This window comes from Lemur catta, chromosome 17 (genome assembly GCF_020740605.2).
Source record: "Lemur catta isolate mLemCat1 chromosome 17, mLemCat1.pri, whole genome shotgun sequence".
In the NCBI taxonomy this organism is placed as follows: domain Eukaryota; kingdom Metazoa; phylum Chordata; class Mammalia; order Primates; family Lemuridae; genus Lemur; species Lemur catta.
Window position 1 is genome coordinate 38,083,890 of NC_059144.1, and position 21,673 is coordinate 38,105,562.

Genomic DNA, 21,673 nt, shown 5'->3' on the forward strand with positions numbered 1-21,673 from the left:
ATTTTAGCTATTGGGAATAATGCTGCTATGAACATAAGTGTAGAAATATCTCTTCAAGATCCTGCTATCAATTCTTTGGGGTATATACCCAGAAGTGGAATTGCTGCATCATATGGTAATTCTATTTTTAATTTTTTGAGGAACTGCCATGTCATTTTCCACATCGGTTGCACCATTTTACAGTCCCATCAACAGTGCTCAAGTGTTCCAATTTCTCCACATCCTTGCAAGCACTTGTTATTTTCTGTTTGGGGGAGGGGAGTTTGTTTTGTTTTTGTTTTTTTCGTAGCCATCCTAATGGGTCTGATATGGGCCAATGTCACTTTGGGGTTTATGTCATTTGCGGTTGAAACCAATCCTAATTAACACTCAGCTCAACCCACAAAGCTTTCTGTGCCCTTGCATATCCATGCCATGGGTTTAAGTAAAGTACTTCACAACCACGAAAGGCGCTAGAAAACCATGCTGCTGTGTTCTCAGAATTAAAAGTCCTGAACTCAGGGAAGAACAATTAGGAATATGTGCACTGCACACACATTCCCGGATCTAAAACTATCTGAGAACCTCAGCTCTAACCAGTAAGCAAACAACTACACAAGTTTTACATTCACACCAGGATGTCGCATTTAGCAGTTTCTTTTGTGTGTTGGTCTAATGAAGCCATAAATTATTTTTTAAATGTATAATTAGCTCTGAGAATAAAACTGTTAACAGAATCTAATTTGCTCATTGCCCTTTCCTGCCAGAAACATCTAAGATTTTCTGTAACTTGAAAACATGTTTGATAATCAACACATTGACATGATACCATGGGTAATTTTCATGCTGTCAAGACAAGTCTAGATATTATATTAAAGAGAAGTGATTTCATTAGAAAGAATTCATGAGAAGAATTCATATATTCACATAAGTGAATTCATAAAGTAAAAAAAACTTTGGCTCCACTGAACTGATTGTTTTACATAATTTCGTGGTTTTCAGCAATTTCGATAATCGCCTCTATTCACCATTGTATTTTAGTAGTTTCATTTGTTTTTATTTAGTTCTTGTTTTATTTAGTGTTTTATTTAGTCTTTGACACACTAAAGACCTGATGTTGAAATTATCCAACTACGCAGGTAGAGAACATGTCTAACACTGGGATGGAGCCATGGCTGTCTACATCGTCCCTTTCTGCATTATTTTCACTTGGCTTTGGCTAGACATCAGCTCACTTCTGGAATATAAAACCACACTTGGTATGAATACCTGTGTGTGTGCACACTTGGCACACCCATGGACGTGGAAGGGTGTGATTTGTATAATGATTTTCAAATCCCACTACCACAGCCCAAATATCAAAGCTTCTCCAAGGGGGGCAATAGGACAGAATAAATTAATGGGAATTTTAAAATAAATCAGAGCCTGAAGGAACTGCTCCATGATGGGTATATAACTCAGAACCAAGTGAAAAGATCATAAAAACTCGGCATGGCCATTCCTTCAATGAGGGCTCATGGTTGTCATGCTCACCCAGCCAATGACAGTAGACTATGGTCTGAAGCCCAGGAAAAGGCCATCTAGGGATCCAGAGTATCCTGACAGTCCACCGAGCTGCCCTGGCTGTCTGGACTACAGAGCACTTCCCTTCGCTTCAGAGAACACGAGCTTCATCTGAATAAGGGCCTCACACTACAGAAGCCCAGGAATGGATTCTCTCAAGACATACTATTCCGAGAAGAGTATAGGCCCAGAGCAAGAAAACCCGAGTTCAAGTCCTACCACCCACAGGCCCTCTCCAAGCCTCAGTTTCCCCATGAAGGGCTGGAACAGGTCCCTTCTTCCAGCTCCAAATCTGTTTCTATGGATCAAAACCTGAAACAGAAGAGCTGATGGGAACTGAATCAATGAATGTGATTTGATAAATATGTTCAATACACAATGTTGAGTAACCTGCCCAAGATTCAAACTGAGAAATTGGAACCCACACATAGAGCAGGTTTAGAGAAATCTTTCTGGCTACCCTATACCAGCAGTTCCCAAATCTGGCTGTTCGTTGGAATTATTAGTGGAGCTCTTTAAATATTAAAGCTCCTGGGCCTGGACATCTGTATTTTTAAATTAATTTATGTAATTTTTAAATGAATACATCTCTTACATGGTTAAACAATTTTTTTTAGAGACACAAAAAGATGTTCCATTAAGTTTTCCTCCCAGCTCTGTCTCCCATTTGCCCAGTTCCTACTCCCTCATCCCCACAGGTAACCAGTGTCATTGGTGTGTGTGTGTGTGTGTGCGTGTGTGTCCAGAAATTCCTTTTCCTTATGCAAAGAAACAGTCTACTCTTCCCCCACTTTTTAAAAAAAAATAAATGATAACACATGTTATTGTTTTTTGACCCCTGCATAGTATTGCATCACATGAATCATGCACCATGTTATCACCTGTCTCCTACTAAGGGGCATTTAGGTTAGTTCAAGGCTTACTGCAGATCATGCTGCAGTATCTTTGCAGGCATGCTACTTCATAATTTCATAGAATAAATTCCTCGAAGTGGCCTCCTGAGTCAAAGAGCACACATACTTATAACTTGGAAAGATGTTGACAAATTGCTGAGCATCTTTTTTCTTTTTAACAGATCCTGGTTAATTTTAATACATAATTCGGTCTGTGGGCAGGAGAGACCATACCCTGGACCAGGGCTTCTTAAACTTCAATGTTTAACTTCTTAAACTACGAATCACCTGGGGACCTTATTAAAATGCAGATTCTGATTCAGGAGCTCTGGGCTGGGCTCCAGAGGTTGCATTTCTAGCAAGCTCCTGGGTGATGCCCATGTTGCTGGTCTAGGGACTGCACTTAAGTAGCAAGACCCTAGAGTATTCACATTGAAATAAAATTCCTAGACGTCAGCTGTGATGCCATGAAGACAATTAGATTTAGCATGCCCAGGATCTAAATTCCAGTCCCAGGGCAGCAATTCACTAGCTGAGGGACTTTGTCCCAAATCCCTACATTTTCTGAGCCTCAGTCCCCTCATCTGTAAAATAGACGCAGTAAAGCTAAGGCTGTGAGGATTAAATAACATTGATACATCTCAAAAACATTGTGCAGAGAAAAAGAAGCCAGACATATGAGTATATACTGTAAGATTCTATTTTTGTGGAATTCTAGAACAGGCAAAATCAATCTGTCTATGGTGATGGAAATCAGAACACTGGGTGTCTCTGGTCTGGGGAGAGGAGGATGGACCAGGAAAGGGGAGGAGGGAACTTTCTGGGGTAGTGGAAATATCATGTCTTGATGGTCAAAACTCACTGAAGTAGGCACTGAAAATCTGTGCATTTTATTGTATGTAAATTATACCTAAATTTAAAAATATATGAGAAGTAAATTATACATTTCGTGTAAGTTGAAGTGCCATCCAAATGGACGCTAATCTCATTTTAAGGAAATGTGTCTCCCGCGTGCGGGGTGCAGGGATGAGGCCATCGGTCACCAGGGGACCAGGGATGGCCCTCCACCTCTGGGCGGCAGCGTGTTCCCAGCCCCGCGCTGCCGGTGCGCCCCACGCTTGCCTCGATTTCCCCCCACCGCCGCCGCTTACTTGCTGCGGAACTCGTCCAGCGCGCGCTGCGCCTCGGTGCCCTGGCGCTCCAAGCGGGCGCGCTCGGCCGCCAGCTCCCGGGAGCGCTGGCGGTTGCTCTCGACGTGGCGCGCGAGGGCGTCCTCGGGGCCGGCCAGCTCGCCCAGGCGCTGGAAGGCGTCCAGCTGCCGCCGGAGGCCGGCGTGGCGCTGCTCGAGCGCGCGGGCCCGCTGGATGTGGGCGGCCACCCGCTCGCCGAGCCCCTGCAGCGCCGCCAGGCTCGCCGTCCCGACCCAGCCATCGCCGGCCGGGCGCTCGGGCTCGGTGGCGCGCGACGCCTCGTCCGCGCGCTGGTACTGCTCCTTGCGGGCCTGGAAAACGTAGCTGCGCCGGTACATGGCGCTCGCCGAGCCGGCTGTCCAGGAGGCGCCCCGCCGAGCCAGCAGGCTGCTAAATAAACGTCGGAAGCCCCCGGCTCGCTGCTGGGACGTTCCAGAGCTGATCAGCAGTTGGGCGCCACGCTGGGCCCGGGCGGGGAAAATAAAAGAGCAGCAGTCCGTTTTGTGAGCCGGATTAGCGGCCCATACAGCTCCGGGGTGGGAAGGTTACGCTGGGCAATGAGGTTTTTGTTCGATGATTGTTAAGGCCTATTGCTTTCTGATTGAATGGAGGGTCAGGGGACGAGATTGGCATGACGTTCTTTTGACTGGTTCCACTGTTGATTGCGAAGGAAACCCAAGGCGAGCTTGTTCAACCTGGACTACTAGCTCAAGAGCCAAGGGCCCGTTGCTCTGTTCTTTCTTACAGTAAAGCTCTCAGTTGTAGAACTTTTTAACAATACCATTTTTTTTCTGATTAGTTAAGCAGTTCTTTTTCATAATTATAACGTGGCATTCAGGAGCCCTGTCCATGGCAGAGGTTCTTAACCATGGATGCAAAATAAAATAAAGTATCCCAGTAAGTAGTGAGGTATGTTACAAGTAATTTCCAATACTTGTCCATTTTGCAAAGAACCTACCTATTGCGTACAAAACTTAGGAAACAGGCACGGTTATGTTATTATAATGTCACCTTTGCTCTCGAGGATTTTGACATCCTTTCCTGAGTGTAAGAAACAAGTAGAACTGCACCCGTAACGTTACTCTAGTAGGTTCTTTGAATGAAGGAAAAATGATACGGCCTAAAGATTTAATAAATTGGCCAACTCTCAATTAGAGAACAATAAAAGATTGTTTGCCACTATGTTTCATTTTAATTTTTATTATGGAAATAACAGTTGGATTTTGATGACGAGATATATATGTGTATGTGTATAATTAAAAGCCAGGCTTTGACAATTTAATAGTAAATTGTGGGTGCTGAAAGAAATTAATACCATTTGATGAGACTGTTCCTGAATATAAATATTTTGTCATGTCTCCAATTTTTAAAATCATTATCAAAAGGAGTATTTTCTTAAAATAAGGATTAGCAGTACCATATGATTACCAACTAGATGGATTGCACATAATTATGCTACAAATTAAACTCATAGTTATCAAAGATAGAGAAAGAAAATTACACAGATCTCTGTTGAGTTTATTATTACTCCAAATTCTTACTGTAAGATAATGGATTCAGTCTGGAATAAAGCAATGTAAGGTCTTAAACTGTGCTGGCATGGTTACTGATCTATTTTCTCATTTTAAGCCATTTAAAATTAGGTGTTATAGTGAAATTGAAGAGAGGAACATGAGCTTTTATTTTTATTTAGTTTTTTTCTTTTTTTAAGAGGCAAAGTCTCACTCTGTTGCCCAGGCTGGAGTGCAGTGGCCCAATCATAGCTCACTGCAGCCTTGAACCCCTGGACTCAAGCAATCTTCCCACCTCAGCCTCCCAAGTAAAGTAGCTGGGACTACAGACTCAATCCACCATGCCCAGCCACATGAATATTTTTTGTAGGTACACATCCATCATGTTGATTGCATGGTAAATTGATTTCAGGATTCCTAGAGAACAAAACCAGCATACAATAAGAGTGATAAAATCATTCATTCTCTTTGATATCTTGTATCAGTCAGATATTGCTACAGAATAAACTGTCCCCAGAACTCAGTGGCGTACAACCACAAGAAGTATTTATCACTACCCTCCCAGGTCTGCCACTGGGAGCTCAGCTGGATAGCTGTCCTTCCAGCTGCAGGTCTTCTGGCCAGCTGGGGCAGCTCTGCTCTAAATGTCCCTCATCCTGCACTAGCAATGACAAAAGCACAAGAGTAAGTCCAGCCACACAAGCTCATCCCTGGCCTCTGCATCTCGACCACTAGCACCCCATTCGTCAAAGCAAATCACAGGGCCACAGAGGCAAGAGGCAGGGAAGAGACATGGCTCACCCTGGGCTATAGCAAGGGTTCAGTGTATAACCCTATCTAGTCGGGGTGAAAAATTGGGACCAACAACTCAATCAACCGTACCCCATTTGAGAAAAATATATCCCAGAAACAAAACAAAGGAAAAATATTATTTCAATTTAATCCAGTGGTTACCTGCTGCTGTTTTCTTGAAAAAAAAATAGAAAAATAATTAAAAGAAATAGTAAAAGAAGTATTTATAACTTTTAATAAAAAAATTTAATCCAGTGGAACAAACTTAGAAAACATCTACTCACAAAGCATAGTCTCAGAGAGTTAAATATTAAACAAAGTCAAGTCCTTCCCTCAGGGTACAGGAGACAATTCATACCCAACTAATTAAAACACAAGAAAATTGGAGTAAATTCTAAAATAGAGATATTAGTAAAATGCTGTGATTGTATTGCCCAAGTTCAAGAACAGTGGGAAATTCAATCTTGCCACATGCCTAGAAGGAGTGGCCGTATTTGTCAACAACCCTAAAGACTACATTGCTGGTGGGAGCTTATTCAGTAGGAGTAGAGATCATATGCATAAGGAAGAAAGCATTGTTGAATTAATTTAATTCTAAAGACATGTTTATAGAGATAGATTCCATAAGACTTTATGAATGATCAAGTATGGAAGAATTATGATAAATACAATGGCACTAGTTTGGGGGTGGGGTGGGAAATTGATGGTGTTAGAATCAGAAAGACCTGAGCTTAAGTTCTGATCCCTTCACTGTGGTAAGTAATTTAACCAATCTGGTCCCAGTATGGCACTAGGAAAATGGGAATAATCACTTATATAAATAGGGTCACCATACATCCCAGTTTTCCTGAGACAGTCCACATTTACACATTTATACTCTCTCTCGGCATAATCATAGGAAGCACCTGCCTTCACTCTCACGAGTATCTTGGTTTGTCTGAGAAAGACACAGTGTCTTTTATTCTGGCCTGCAGAACCTGAATGTATAGCCTGAACCTAATCATAAGGAATCATCCAGATAAATTCCAAATAAGGAACATCCTATTAATAAAAGAAGAAGGGGGATGGTCTTCTATAAAAATGTTAATATCATAAAAAACAAAGACCCGTTGTGGAAATGTTCCAGATTAAAGGAGGCTAAAAAGGCATGACATCTAAATGCAATAGGAATACTAGACTCGATCTTGTACTGGAGGAGAAAAAAAATGCTATAAAGGTCATTGCTAGGTCCATTGATAAAACTGGAATATAGACAGTAGATTAAATAAAAGGATTATACCAATGTTAAGTTTACTGAAGTTTATAACTATACCACAGTTATGTAAAATAATATCATTATTCTTAGAAAATCTACTCTGATCTATCTAGGGGTAAAAACACATGATGTATGCAACTTATTTTCAAATGATTCTGAAAAAAGTGACATGAGCCAGGTGAGATGGCGTGTGCCTGTAGTCCCAGCTACTCAGGAGGCTGAGGTGGGAGGATCGCCAGTTCAAAATCAGCCTGGGCAACATAGTAAGACTCTGTCTCTAGGAAAGAAAAACAAAAGACATGTGTAAATATAAACATAAATATAAATAAGTATGAAGAGAGAGAAAGGAAATCAGGCAAAATATTAACAAGAGGTGACTCTGGGTAAAGGGAATATGAGTATTGTTTGTACTATTCTTGCAATTTTTCCTAGGTTTGAAATTATTTTCAAAAACGTTTGTGAAAAGCATGATTACTTTATACATTAAGCACTTTGCAGCGTAGGCATTTAATAAATACTACTTGCTGTACTTTATAGCCATATATAGGTATAGCAAAGAGAGGGAGAGGCACAGAAAGGAGAGTGGTTTAGCAAACTAGGAAATACCAACAGGAGAAAATGGTCTATGACCATTAAACAATTTTAATCTTGTGGAATATACTATGATATAATTGAAAATGTCTATAACAAACATGAAGGGGAACAGAAAAACAAAATACCAGGTGCATGGTGATTATAACCATATAAAAATATACCTGTAAATCAGAAAGTAGTAAAATACACCAGGCTTTATGTTCATCACATCTTTTTTCTTTTATAGAGACCAGGTCTCCCTGTGTCGCCCAGTCTGGAGTGCAGCAGTCATAGAGCACGACAGCCTCGGTCCTCCCACCTCAGCCTCCCGAGTAGCTGGGACTACCAGGTGCATGCCACCGTGCCTGGCGTTTTTTCCATTTAAAGTTGTTTCAGTGTAGAAGAAACTTTTTAAAAATTTTAATTAATATTTTTCTCCACTGAACAAATATAAAAAAGCCCGAGTAAAATAGGCATAGATCCTTGTCTTTTAGTCAATTCCATATGTTTTGAGCCCTTTCTGCGTTTGCTTTGGGCTTTATACAGAAACAAAAGGTAATGCAGTAAATCGTGTTCCTTAGATGTAGGTCCACGTTGGGTCTCTGCTGTCTACCTGTTGTGTGGCCTTGAACAAGTCAGCTCATCTGTTTTCTAAAATGACGGATTTGAGCTAAACTATCTCTAAGATCTCCTTCCTGGTTGGTAAGAAGTGGGTCCCCCAAAATTCATATGTTGAAGCCATAACTCCCTGAGAATGTGACCATATTCAGAGATAGGGCCTTTAAAGAGGTAATTAAGGTAAAATGAGGCCACTGGGGTGGACCCTAATCCAGTAAGACTGGTGTTCTTTTAAGAAGAGATTAGGACACAAGGCACAGAGAGAAAAGACCACGTGAAGACACGGAGAGAAGACAGCCATCTACAAGCCAAGGAGAGAGGCCTGGAAGAAACCAACTCTGCTGACACCTCCATCTCGGACTTCTAGCCTCCGGGCTATGAGAAATAAACTTCTGTTGTTTAAGCCAACCCAGTCTGTGGCACTTGGTTTTGGCAGCCCTAGCAAACTCACACAGAGCTTTAACATCCTGATTTTGCACCTTTTACAATCCATCCTTTTTCCAGAACATACAGACGTCTGCCACAAGAGGGCCACGCCACACTAACGTTGAACGTCCTGCCACGTGGTCCCTGGGGGCCGCTGCAAGCAGCAGAGGGGCAGAGGGACGCAAAGTGCACAGCTTGGAGCCCTTCCACTGGATCAAGTCAACAATGGGAAGTCGCATTTTGAGTGAGGTGGCCGCCACCCCAGGAGTGAAAGGGCAGAGCCCTTGTTCCCAGATCCCTGCCCTGTGCAGCCATCAGGCCCCACTCTCTAGAGACACACTATGAAGCATGCTCAGTGCTGCCGGAAGTGATGAGTCTGCATAAAGGATCACAAAGGGCAGGTGTGGTGGCTCACACCTGTATCCCTAGCACTCTGGAGGCCCAGGGGGGAGGATCACTTGAGGCCGGAAGTTCAAGACCAGTCTGAGCAAAAGTGAGACCCTGTCTCCACTAAAAATGAAAAAATTAGCCTTGCCCAGCTACTTGGGAGACTGAGGCAGGAGGACCACTTGAGCCCAGGAGTCTGAGGTTGCAATGAGTTACGATGATGCCACTGCACTCTAGCCAGGGCAACAGAGTGAGACTCTGTCTCAAAAAAAAAGGAAGGGTAGTTACCACGTATGGAGAAACACACTCAAAAGCAAGGCTCTCCCCAACTGCATACACATGGTTGAGTCTCGATTGTTTCTGGAAAGTAAAGCCTGAGATTCAAACACTGTCAAAGACAAGAGGGCACTAAGCATCAAACCCGCTTTTCTCAGAGTCCAATATAGAAACTGAAGCAAGTAGCAAAAAACCCAAACTTGTGTGATGACAGGCATGTTCCTAGTTTTTTGACTGATGGGCCCCAACAAAAGCAAGGACAACTAAATGTAATGCATGATCCTGATTTGGATTCTAAATGGAGGGGAAGCTATAAGGGACATTATTATAATGATTAATGAAATTTAAATAGGGAATGTGGATTAGAAAATAATACTATAGCAGAGTTAAAATGCCCAATTTTGATGACATGTAAGAAAGTGACCATGTTCTTAGGAAATACACACTGGTTAAGAGATAAAGAGTCACACTGTCCAACTTACTCCCAATGGTTCAGAAAATAAGTAATATATATGCATTTATATATTAATATAAATATATAAATAAATAGAATAATAAAGAAAATGGAGCAAAGTATAACTAATTGGTGGATTTGGACAAACGGCACAGAGGAATTCCTTGTACTCCTCCTGCAATTTTTCTGTAAGTTTGAAATTACAACAAAAGAAAAAGTTATCCCCTCAAATCCCAAGACCTCCAGGAAAATTGTGCTGATAACAGATGTTTCTTAAGCATAGCAAAAAAATGCACAAACTCTCCTTTGATTCACCAGTTGGTACCATGGCCTTGGCAACCAAGATTTTGTTGACAACTATGGTAGAAGTTTAATACCTACCATAATGATGTTGATGACAGTAAGGATTTTGAGGTACATCTGAACTTGCCTTCCCTGCACACAAGACAGTGGGGCACAGCCTTGGAATGTCATTGAGACATTGTCACACCAATTCATCATCATTCTGGTTATGCATGAAAAGTGCCATACCCATGGTCTCAGGGATGCAGAAATGAATCATTGTCCCAGCAGGCGCCATCCTGAGGACCAAGTCTGGAGAAGTCTCTTTCACAGTTGTAATTTCTGCGGATATAAGTCTAGTCATGGTATTCATATTTCTGCTCTCTACTTCTCTCTAAGATATCATTACACAGACCTACCACCACTTTCACATTGGGTCAGCCTACATCTGAACCACAGTCCCTTTTCTTCTGGGACTAGATTGTCAAGTGGTTTGATGTATTATCAAGCCACAGTTGGCCAACTGGCATGCTCACTCTGCCTTTAAAAAGCAGATGTTCCAAACCATGCTTTGTATCAATTAGGAGATGGATCCCAAGGAATCGGGCATACGCATCCATGAAGACATTTCTGATAGAAATATATATTCATCTCTAAGTTGGATAAACTTGGAAAAAAAAAAGAAATATACATTTATGGATTTAAACATACATTTGGGATATCCATTGTTTTTATAGGTCCAAGTCTAGTTTCCTATTGATATCAACAGGGACTCATTGAACTATTTCACAAGAAAACTTGTTCTATCTTCCAAAGTTTACCAGCTTCCTAGCTTTGACCTGCAGTCAGGAGAGACAATATCACAAGCTATTTTATCAGCCATTTTCAGATTGTATACAGTTTAAAAGTACAGTAAGGCACACTGAGACTGTACATTTTAAACCCTAACCTTCAACTATCAGACCTAAACTCTATGTGAAGTTTTTTAACCAAATTTCTAACAATAGCCAGTTTACAGAAGACTGCCATCATTTGGCAGGGTCTGGCCAAAATTCAAAGAATACCTATTCCAACCCTCTGACTCATTAGTTCATTGGGAAAGGGCCACAAGCGATATAAATATAATATTATCCTGCTATTCCACACTCTTCCACCTACTTGCTCCTGATCGACTCCTACTGACTCCCATCCCTTTGTTTATTTAAAATTTGTGTCCTCAGGCTTTACTTCCAAGCCACGTATCCTTTCCCCTTTTTGCCTGTCACCCTCATCTTCCTTACTCCTTTGCACCTCCCACCCAACCCCTCAAGCATATTGATGTACACAAATATTAATACATGCCTAGAGTGCTCTTTAGTTCTACATACCAAGCCCCCCACAGGCCAAGACACCCTTCTGGCCAAGGCTCTCCCCTCTGCTACCCTGGCAGACCTGCCATGTGGTTATTCTTACTAGACTGCAGCTCTTTGAGGGCAGGGCTGATAGCATTGCTGGTCATTCCCGATGGCCATCTTCTACCTGAGGATCCCCCCAGAGATCCATCCTGCATCCTACTCATGCCTCTCTAAACCCTGTGTTAGTCCTCCCAGATTACATCACCTGCTCCCACATCCTCTGGCTTCCCACGTAGGGTTTGGCAAATGGGAATCACTTGGAGATCGGAAAGACTCCCTTCGTGCTTCCCTCTCCCTCTGAGCATAATCTCCCTTTCAAGGTGCTTTTCTCTTGCCCCTTTAGGCCTAGGGGTAGTAATGGCTTCCTGCTATTGCTACTACACCATGGGCACTTCACCATGCTTTGTCCATTCCTTTGATGGTGTCCACTACTCTGGAAATTGTCCCATCGTTAAATTCTCTGCAGTTAAGCCCTTTGTTTATGCCATTTATTTCCCATTAGAAACATAAGAACCCCGAGAGATACAATATCTCATTTATCAGCTAGCAAAGCTTCTGACACAAAGTAGGTGCCCAATAAAATGAATTAAAGAATGAGTGAATATCAGAGCCGGGAGTGGTGTCACACACCTGCAGTCCCAGCTACGCAGGAGGCTGAGGTGAGAGGATCACCTTGAGCCCAGGAGTTCGAGGCTACAGTAAGCCATGATCTGGGCTATAAGCTGTGGCCTGGGCCATAGTGTGACTCTGTCTCCAAAAAAAAAAAAAGTGAAAGTGAGTATTACATAGAAACTTGAAAGATAAAGTTTTTGTGAGGTTCATCTTGAAACTTTTAAATGGGGAAGCTGGATATTGCTTGGCCAGAGATGAGGCATTGCAAGGGCTCTCATCAGCAGCCCATGGCCTTCTCACCCCATTTTTGCTGATGGGGCTGTTCCAGAGGGCATGGTCAAATTTAGTAGCAGCAGCCCCAAGTCGAGATTTACTTTGCTCTCCACTATGATGGCTAGGTTTACATTGTCTTTCATCATTAGAGGAACTATACAGGGACAGAATAAAAATATGTTCATTAAGAAAGAAAACAGTGCACCAGTCAGCAGAATGACTATTGTTACAAGACACATGAAAAGGAAAAATTAATTCCTTGGAAAAGAGCTTTCTATTTTAAGAAGATGGAAAAAAAAAAATAAGAGATGTCCTTAAGTGATACATAATGAAGACATTTCCCAGGCATTCTCAAAGGCTGTGGCTTTTCAGATGTAAACCTAAAACAAAACCCATTACAAAGGGTAGCATCCAAGTTGGATTCTGGTTGCTTATTTCACCCTGTGGTCAGGCTTTGCTGAACATAGTAGTCTAAACCAGAGCCACAGAGCTGAGAGTGGTCCTTCTTTCTCTCTAAAATGCCCCTGGACTGTCCTCAATGACCTTAATTGTATGACTTGGCAAGAACAACAATTAAACAGTATATTTTGGACTGAATTCTCCCAGGGTACATTTTTTTTTAAGGTACCCTGAGTTTTGGGGCAACATACACACTCTGAGAGGGTTTGTTACATAATGTTCTAGTAACCTCTAAGATAAATTGCAGGGCATCACAGAGCCAACAAATAATGTTCCCAAGCCTGCAACTGGGGCACTCTTTGGCTAGGTGGCCTGCAGTGTTGTTTTGGAGCTGCCTTTCGGGAACTCATGAGAACCAACTGTTAAATTTTCAGGAATTTTTCAAGCTGGTTAACACATCAGTAGCTCGAAACTAGCCAAGGTGAGAATGTCTACACCACAGGATCGACAAACATTACAAATTAGGATATTTCCCTCCCAGAAAGTCAGTTGTTAAACATTTACTAACATCACATTACCTATGAAGTAATACCATCTCTCTGATGGCTGAAATTTCTGGAGAGAAATTTCCAATGTCTTTTCCCTAGTTTCTGAAAGCTCAAAGAAAAGAATCAGTCTCCCCCAATAGATTATTTAAAATGGAACCCTAAATTTAAATGCCCAGTTAAAAAAAATCAGACTAGAATTAGAGTATATAGCCTGAGAATGTGGTTTGTTTTTATTTCCAGTTGACTCAAGAAGTTTTTGAAAATTAATTTATGATAAATTGCCTTATAAAGTTAAAATGCCTTCCAAAATGTTATAGGGCAATTTCAAAAACCAGGGAAGCCAGCCAGTAAACCAAGTGTATCTCTATAAAGAGAAAAAGAGATTTATCTCAAAATAGTTTAGGCCCAACTAGAGGAATTTGTCTCTATTTCAGTGGAAAGGGAGACAGCAACTCCTAGCTAATCTCGAGATTTTTTCTTTCTTCCCTGAAATAATGGCTGAAGATTGGCTTTGTTGTTTTTGGCCAAGTGTTCTAGTGAAAGAAAAATTTTGCAACTGCAATGACCTAACTTGGGAAACAATTTTATAACATTTTCTAGGAACCACAAAACATTTGTTTTACTCTTTCTGAAGATCAACAGTGGGGGAGAGCACAGAGCATAATATTTTGCCTTGTAACAAAGAAAAAACTTGATAAGGTCAGCAGCTAGAAGAATATTTCAGTTCAAATAAGGGTCATCCAAAGCCCATGAAATGTTGCCTTCCAAATCAGTAATGAGCATGCCTCACACAATGTCACAACCAGCTAAAACCCTGGATCCATTCAGCTTGCTATTAGAGCACAAATGGTGACCTTTATTTATCATACAGCAAATTTTAAGCCGGGCAGCTAGTTTAAACAAAATCAGCAGCAACAGTGGTTAGCTGCAAAAGCAGATTTTAATTTTAGAAGAGCCTGGAGAAAAGAAAACACTGGAACTTCTTGATATGGTTGGAAAAAAGAAAAGCTTCTTGCATGTGACTCGGATTTCAGTTGGACAAGTGCAGACAATCCAAGTTATGCAACATCATTATTGCTGATAGATTATAAAAATAGCTATCAACAAAATCCATCAGCACAATGCCCTCAAAAGCCTATTAAATATGTACCAGTGAAGATGTCTGAAGAACTTGATATGCTGTGTCATAGGACATATGGTGATTAAAACCACGGCCACTTGAGTTAAATAATCTAGGTTTAAATCCTTCATGGCCCATTAGCTACATGACCTTAGACAAGACACTGATCCTCTGTAGGCCTCCCATGCTTCCTCTGTAAACTAGAGGTGATAGGAACTCCCAAAAGAGTTGTTGTGAGAGTTAAATGATGTGCTCAGAATGGTGTCTGGCACATGGCGAGTACTAAATAAGTAGTAGCCATTATTTTTGCATATGATTTTAAGCATTTGTCTGACAGTTCCCCCAAAGCAGACCCTGAGGCAAGGATTTGAGTACAAGTAGTGTATCTGGGATGTGATCCCAAACACCAGTAGAGGAATGGGGAAGTGAGGCCAGGAGGGGAAGACAGCCAATGATGGGAGTGTGACCGCAGTGACCACAGGGGGCAAACCGGCGCTCAATGCAGCTGAGGGCTCTGGGAGACAGACTCCACACACCACAGACATATCCCAGGCCAGAGGTGCTGACGCTGGGTCCTTATCCACCAATTCTCTGTCTGTCATTGGTTGAGGGCTGCTCCCTAGGGCGTGACACTCCTGGGACAGAACATGGCAGGGAGTTCAGAGGAAGCAGCCCTGGGCATGCAGAGGTGAGTGCCGAGGGCAAGTGGGAGGGGCAGCACACATCACGCAATTAGCTGAAGTTCCTCTAGACAGTCTCACCATGTTGCCCAGGCTGGTCAACAACTGCTGGGCTCAAGAATCCTCCCAGAAACTGGGATTACAGGCGTGTGCCACCACGTAGGCCAGGATATTTATTCTAATAAATCAACTCCCTAGAGATAATAGTGTAAAAAAAAACAAAAAAAAACTGTGTTCATTCTATACTGGTTTTAACGGAGGTACTAAGCCAAGAGATCAATTATATAATGTTTAAAACTTTGTATGTGAGTTCCCATCAAAATAATAGAGCTGAAAATAATATATGGAGTTTAAACCTTAATTCATCTGCCTAAAGCTGGGGATGTATCTAATATTTTTCACAGTGCTGTGGAATAGCCTAGCCTTCAAGAATAAAAGTAAAACATCCCTCCTTTTCCAAAAATCTTCAAGCTTTTAGCAGATGCAACAACAAGCTTCCCTAGTCACTGAAACCACTCATGTTTTTAGGACACATAACATTTTAAGAAATTCGCTTGCATCTGAACAAAGGTTCAAATATACTAAAATGATAATTAACACCTATAAATTCCATTCCTTTAAACTGAGAAATAAATTTTACATAATCTGATCATTTTGTGTTTTTTTCACGTGAAAAGAGAAGAGCCCATATATGTGGCTACCATTTCTAAAATAAATAAATAACTGCCTCAGAGCTTGATAAGGAAAAGATTGAGAACCTGGCATGGTGGCTTACGCCTATAATCCGAGCAACTCGGCAGGCCGAGGCTGGAGGATCACTTGAGCCCAGGTGTTCAAGGCTGCAGTGAGCTATGATCGTGCCATTGTACTGCAGCCTGGGTGACAAAGCGAGACCCCATCTCAAAAAAAGAAAAAAAAAAAAAAGATAAATTTGCCTACATAAAATATAAACTTATTTGTGCTGCAAAAAAAAAATCATTTAACATTAAACATTATTAAAGTCTAATCAAAAAATGAGAAAGTTTGCATATTAGATGAAAGACAAAGTATTATAGAAAGATACAAATCAATAAGAAAAAGACAAACATGCAGTGGAAAAGTGGACAAAACATATAAACAGTTGAGAATTTTATCTATTATGTCTGACCACCTGTGATCTTTTCAAATGGAAAGAAAAATAGCCATATGTAAGTTGCCTAAATTTCTAAAGCAAGTAATTACTTTAGTGATTGATAGGAAATGTTAAAATTTAAAGAAGGCATATGGTCAAAAACATGAAAAGATGTTCAACCTCATTATTCATCTAATCACTGCAAATATAAAATGAGAAGGTGGTACCTCCCACCAAACAGTGAAGATGAAAAAGTCATAAATACCTCCCTAATGTCGATGTGGGCTACGGACCTAGACATCCATACATTACTTCTAGGACTATACATTGATGTAACATTTCTAGAAAGCAAATCAACAATACGTATCATATTTCTTTAAATAGCTCATGAACTTTGACCTAGTAGTTCTACTTCCAGGAACTTAGCCTAAGGAAATAATTAGGCAAATTTCTGAATATCTATACTCTCAATGGATGGTGCATCAGAGTTCCCCAGAGAAAGAGAACCAATAGGATATATACACATATACATATATATACAGAGAGATTGAGATTTTTTTCGGGGATTGGCTCATGTGATTTTGGGGATGGGCAAGTTAGCCAATGTATCAGCTGAAAACTCAGGCAGGATTTCTCTGTTACCATCTTTAGGCAAATTCCTTCTTCTCCAGGAAACACTTTTTTGCTGTTAAGGCCTTCAGCTGATTGGATGAGACTCATCTATTAATACATTATGGAGAATGCTCCGCTTTCCCTAAAGTCAACTGCTTATGAATGTTAATCATATCTACAAAACACCTTCACAGCAACATTTAGACTAGTGTTCGACCAAACAACTGGGCACCATAGCCCAGCCAAACTGACACATAAAAGTCACCACCACAGATGGTCATGCCTGCTACTTCACAGAGAAAACAGGAGTCGTCAAAAAGACCCTCTCTCAAGTTCCTGCCCCCTGCGTAATCAGCCCAGTACCCCACTTCCCTCCGTCAACAACTGAGTCTGTTGACTGCATTTCCCTTCCTGCAGCACTTGATCTTGGCTCCGTGATTCCACTAGCTTCTGTGTTTTCTCACATTTCTTACTCCTTCTCAGCTCCGAGAAAGGATCCTCTTCAACTTCATATCTTCGAATTATTGGGGTTCATGGGAGTTCTGTCTCAAGCCCTCTTTTCATCTTCAGAACAATTCTCCACCTTTCTGAGCCATTAACTGGTATCACCCGAGATTGTGTTCAGAGGCACACAGCAGGCGCTCAAGGATAGCTTAACCAGGTAAGGTTTATTTTTCTCTGACAACATGGAGTCCGGAGGTCGGCAGGTCAGGGCTGGTATGGCGAAGCCATGGGCCCAGGTTCTTTCCAACTCTCCATTCTGCTGTCCTTCTAGGTGGCCTGGCGTGCACACTTATGCATGGCTGCTGCTCTCCAGGCATCACGTCTGCACCTGCAGTGTCTTCCCACCAACTCTCTGGAATCTGATTCACTTATTTATTCATCAAATATTTATTGACAACCTACTATGTGCCAACACTCTTCTGGGCCCTGGAAATACAGAAGGTAAAAATAAAATAAAATAAAAATCCTTGTTCTTGTGGAGGTTATACTCCAATGGGGAAAATAGGAAGTAAGATAAACAAGTGAAAAATAGACTATGTTAAGTAGTGACAGCACTCCAGAGAAAAATAAAGCAGAGACGGGAACTAGGAGGATAGGGGAATGGTCATCTGATAATTTTAGACAAGATGGTCAGGGAAGGCCTTGCTGAGGAGGTGACATCTGAGTAGAGAACTGCAGGAAGCCCTGGGCAAGCCAGGGCTGGATGCATGAAGAAAGAGCATTCTAAACATGGGCAAGAGTAAATGTTAACAGGATATGCCAGGTTGGTTCAAGGAAGAGTAAGGAGGCCCACCTGGCAAAAGCAGAGCAGGTGAGGTGAGAGTGGAGGTCAGATAAGGTCAGTATGAGCAACCGGGGAACGGATCCTACAGGATTTCTACAAAATTCTTGGGAAGCTTTTGACACGTTTGGCAAAGAAGTGGCATAAACTGACCTACAATTTAACAGGATTGCTTCGATGGCTGTGCTGAGGATAGCAGAAGCCAAGAGGCTATTCTAATAATCCAGTTTAGAAGTGATGGTGGGTCGGACCAGGGTAGTGGCAATGGAGATGGAGAGAACTGATAGAATTCTGAATATATTTTGAAGGTAAAACCAACAGAATTTGCTGATGTGGGATATGAAAGGGAAGAGTCAAGAATAAATATTTAAAGCTTCCAAGAAGATGAAAAAGAAGAAATATGAAGATTTTGGCTTGAGTAGTTGGAAGGATGAAATTGCCATTTACAAAATGGGAAAGATTGGAGGTGAAGCAGATTTAGGGAAAAATTCTCGGGAGTTCTCTTTTAATCGTGGTAAGTTGAAACATCTATCAAATGTCTAAGGGCAAATGTTGAATAGACAATCACATCTGTGAGTCTGAAGCTCTAGAGAGAGGTCAAAGTTAGAGATAAAAATCTGGGAACCATGAGCAGAGGGAATATATTTAAAGTCACAAAACCAAATCAGAAAACTAAGGGAATGAATGTAGATAGTAAAGATAAGAAGTCTAAGAACTTAGTACGGGCACAATCCAGGGATGAGAGGTCAGATGAGGAGGAACCAGCAAAGGAGCTTAAAAAGGAACAGCCAGACAGGTAGGAGAAAAATAAGGAAGAGTGTGGGACTCTGGAAGCCAAGTAAGTAAAGGGGTTCAAAGGGAAGAGAAGATGTGACTGACTATGTTGAGTGAGATGAGGGTGAATAATGGACTATGGGATTTAGCAATGGGAAGTTCCGTGGTAAGAGCAGTTTCAGGAAGAAGCTATGAGGATGAAATGCCAAACTCGACAAGCAGAACTAACACCTAGAGAATAAAATTGATAGGGTAGATCACAGAATCCCTCAATAAAAGAATAATCACTTCAACCAACAACTTCTACAAAATACTTAGTGTTCATCTTCTGTGTGCCAAATGATGTTCTAGAAATTAATTGTCAATTCAGCAAGGAAGAAAACAAAGTACCTGCACTCATAGAGAATATATTCTATTGGGGGTAAAGAGACAATAAACAATCAAACAAATAAATACACAATATGTCAGTTGCTGATAAAAGATTTAAAAAATACAGAATGGAAAGAGAATAGACAATAGGGGAAGAGAGACTGGAAAACTAATTTAGACCAGGTGATCATCAAAGCATCTCAGATTTTTGAGTAGAGATCTTATGTCAATAAGGATTGGGATTTTTGAAAAGACTTGTTCAAAAAATATGTATATATGTATACATACACACACACACACACACACACACACACACGCGATGGCTAGTCTGAGCAAGGGAAGTCACAATTTAATTATATTTGGTATGAAAAGGTAACAAAACTACAGTTACAGGTGGTATATTTTTAGTATAAGGGAATAGGGAATATTACATACAGTATTATATCCCCCAAATTTAAAATCTGCATGAAATGATTTTCTAGAAATAAGACAAAGTGTCAAAATTGACTCAAGAAGTAGAAAACTTGAGAAGAACTGTGAGAATGCTCACAGATGAAAATATAATAATTATTTTAAGGCTAACTTTAAGTTAGATTTATGTTTAAAGTCAAGTCTAAGGACCTGATGGTTTCTCAGGCCAATACTATCAAAGCTTTAAGGTATAGGCAAGTCTCATATTGTACAACCTGTTCAGAGAAAGGCATAGAAGGAAATAGTCTCAATTTATTTTCTATCTTGGAGCTAAAACTGTCCCAGGATACCACAAACATAAAAGCAAAATAAAACATAGGCCTATCTCACTTGTGAAAATAAATGTGATGATCCTAAATAAATGAGTAATAAACCAAATCTAGCTGTAGGTCAAGAGAACAAACCTTATGCCAGAGGAGAATGATTCATAGAAGGCAAAGATGGTTTGACATTAGAAAATCCTTTAATATAATTTACTATGTTAACAAATTAAAGGTGAGAAACTCCTTTGGTACCTCCAACATATTTCATAAAATTGAATACCCACTACTGATGAAAACTCTTACAAAAATAGGGTAAGAAACTTCTTTGACTTGTTACAGGAGATCTACCAGAAGACACACAAAGAGTATAAGAAATCATGCAACTTCAGCAGCTTTTCCACTAACGTCAGGAACAAGGCAAAGATGCTTGCTATCTATCATTGCCACCAGCCCGCATTATGCTTTTAAACCTAACCCAGGCAATGACAGGAATTAGAATTTAGTTATGAGAATTAGAAACAAAGAAACAGAACTGTCATTATTTGCGGCTTATATGATGCCATTCCAAAACATCCAAGAAAATTAAGTGGAAAAGTATTAGAATTAATGAAGGCACAGCAAGGTGGCTGGCTATAAGATTAATATACAAAAATCAATTGCTTATCTTTATACAAGCAATAATTATAAAATATAATTAATGGAAAACATAAAATACCTTAAAATAATCTAATTAAGCCATGTGGGGGGGTCTACATGAAGAAAAGTATAAAGTTTTACTGAGGGGCACAAAGGAAGGCCTCAACAGTGACAGAAACATGTCATGTTCATAGGTGAAAAGAATCAATATTGTAAAGATAATGGATTCTCCACAAATTGATTATTAAAAACAGTACAATTCCAATCAAATGCCATGAGGATTTTTTATAGAACTTCATAAGCAGATTCTAAAATTCATATGGAAGATAAAATGTATAAGGATAACTAAGGATAATTTTTAAAAGAAGAATAGGGGCTTATCAAATATTTAAAATATACTATAAAGCTAGAGAAATTAAAAAGGTGGTATCTGTATAAGAGTGAATAAATCAGTGGGAAAAATAGAACAAGCAGTAGACCCATGTTGGTCTATTTCTATGTAAGAATGGAATATATGGTAAAAATGATATTTTGTACCAATGGGAAAAGGATAGACTAGTTAGACAAATAGTTATGGGAAAATTGGATATATATTTGAGAAAAAAATAAAGTTAGATACCTCACAATATGTAAAACTAATTCCAAATGAAATCTTGGTGGTAGAAAGACTTTCTTAAGCAATAGTAAAAATGCAATAACCACCAAAATAGGATCAATAAATGTATCTTATTAAAATATTATTATTTAACATGTTTAACATCTTTAAAACATGATAAAAGACATTATAAACAAAGTTAAAAGATAAGAAACAACTAGGAAATATATCTTTTTCATATATATATAACAAAGGATTAATAATCAGAACATTTCAATAACTTCTAAAATCAGAAAAAGACAAAAGGAAAATCAGTAATACATAAATATATA

At 40.3% G+C, this 21,673-nt stretch overlaps 1 protein-coding gene across 1 annotated transcript in view; it reads right to left on the bottom strand.

Moving 5' to 3' along the window:
- Positions 1-3,970, bottom strand: part of BFSP1 (beaded filament structural protein 1) — a 35,507-nt gene extending 31,537 nt beyond the window's left edge. The window contains exon 1 of the mRNA XM_045528883.1: positions 3,587-3,970. Within this exon, the coding sequence (XP_045384839.1) occupies positions 3,587-3,963 (377 nt within the window). The 5' untranslated portion in view covers positions 3,964-3,970. The remainder of the gene's footprint in view (positions 1-3,586) is intronic.
- Positions 3,971-21,673: the final 17,703 nt, after the last annotated feature.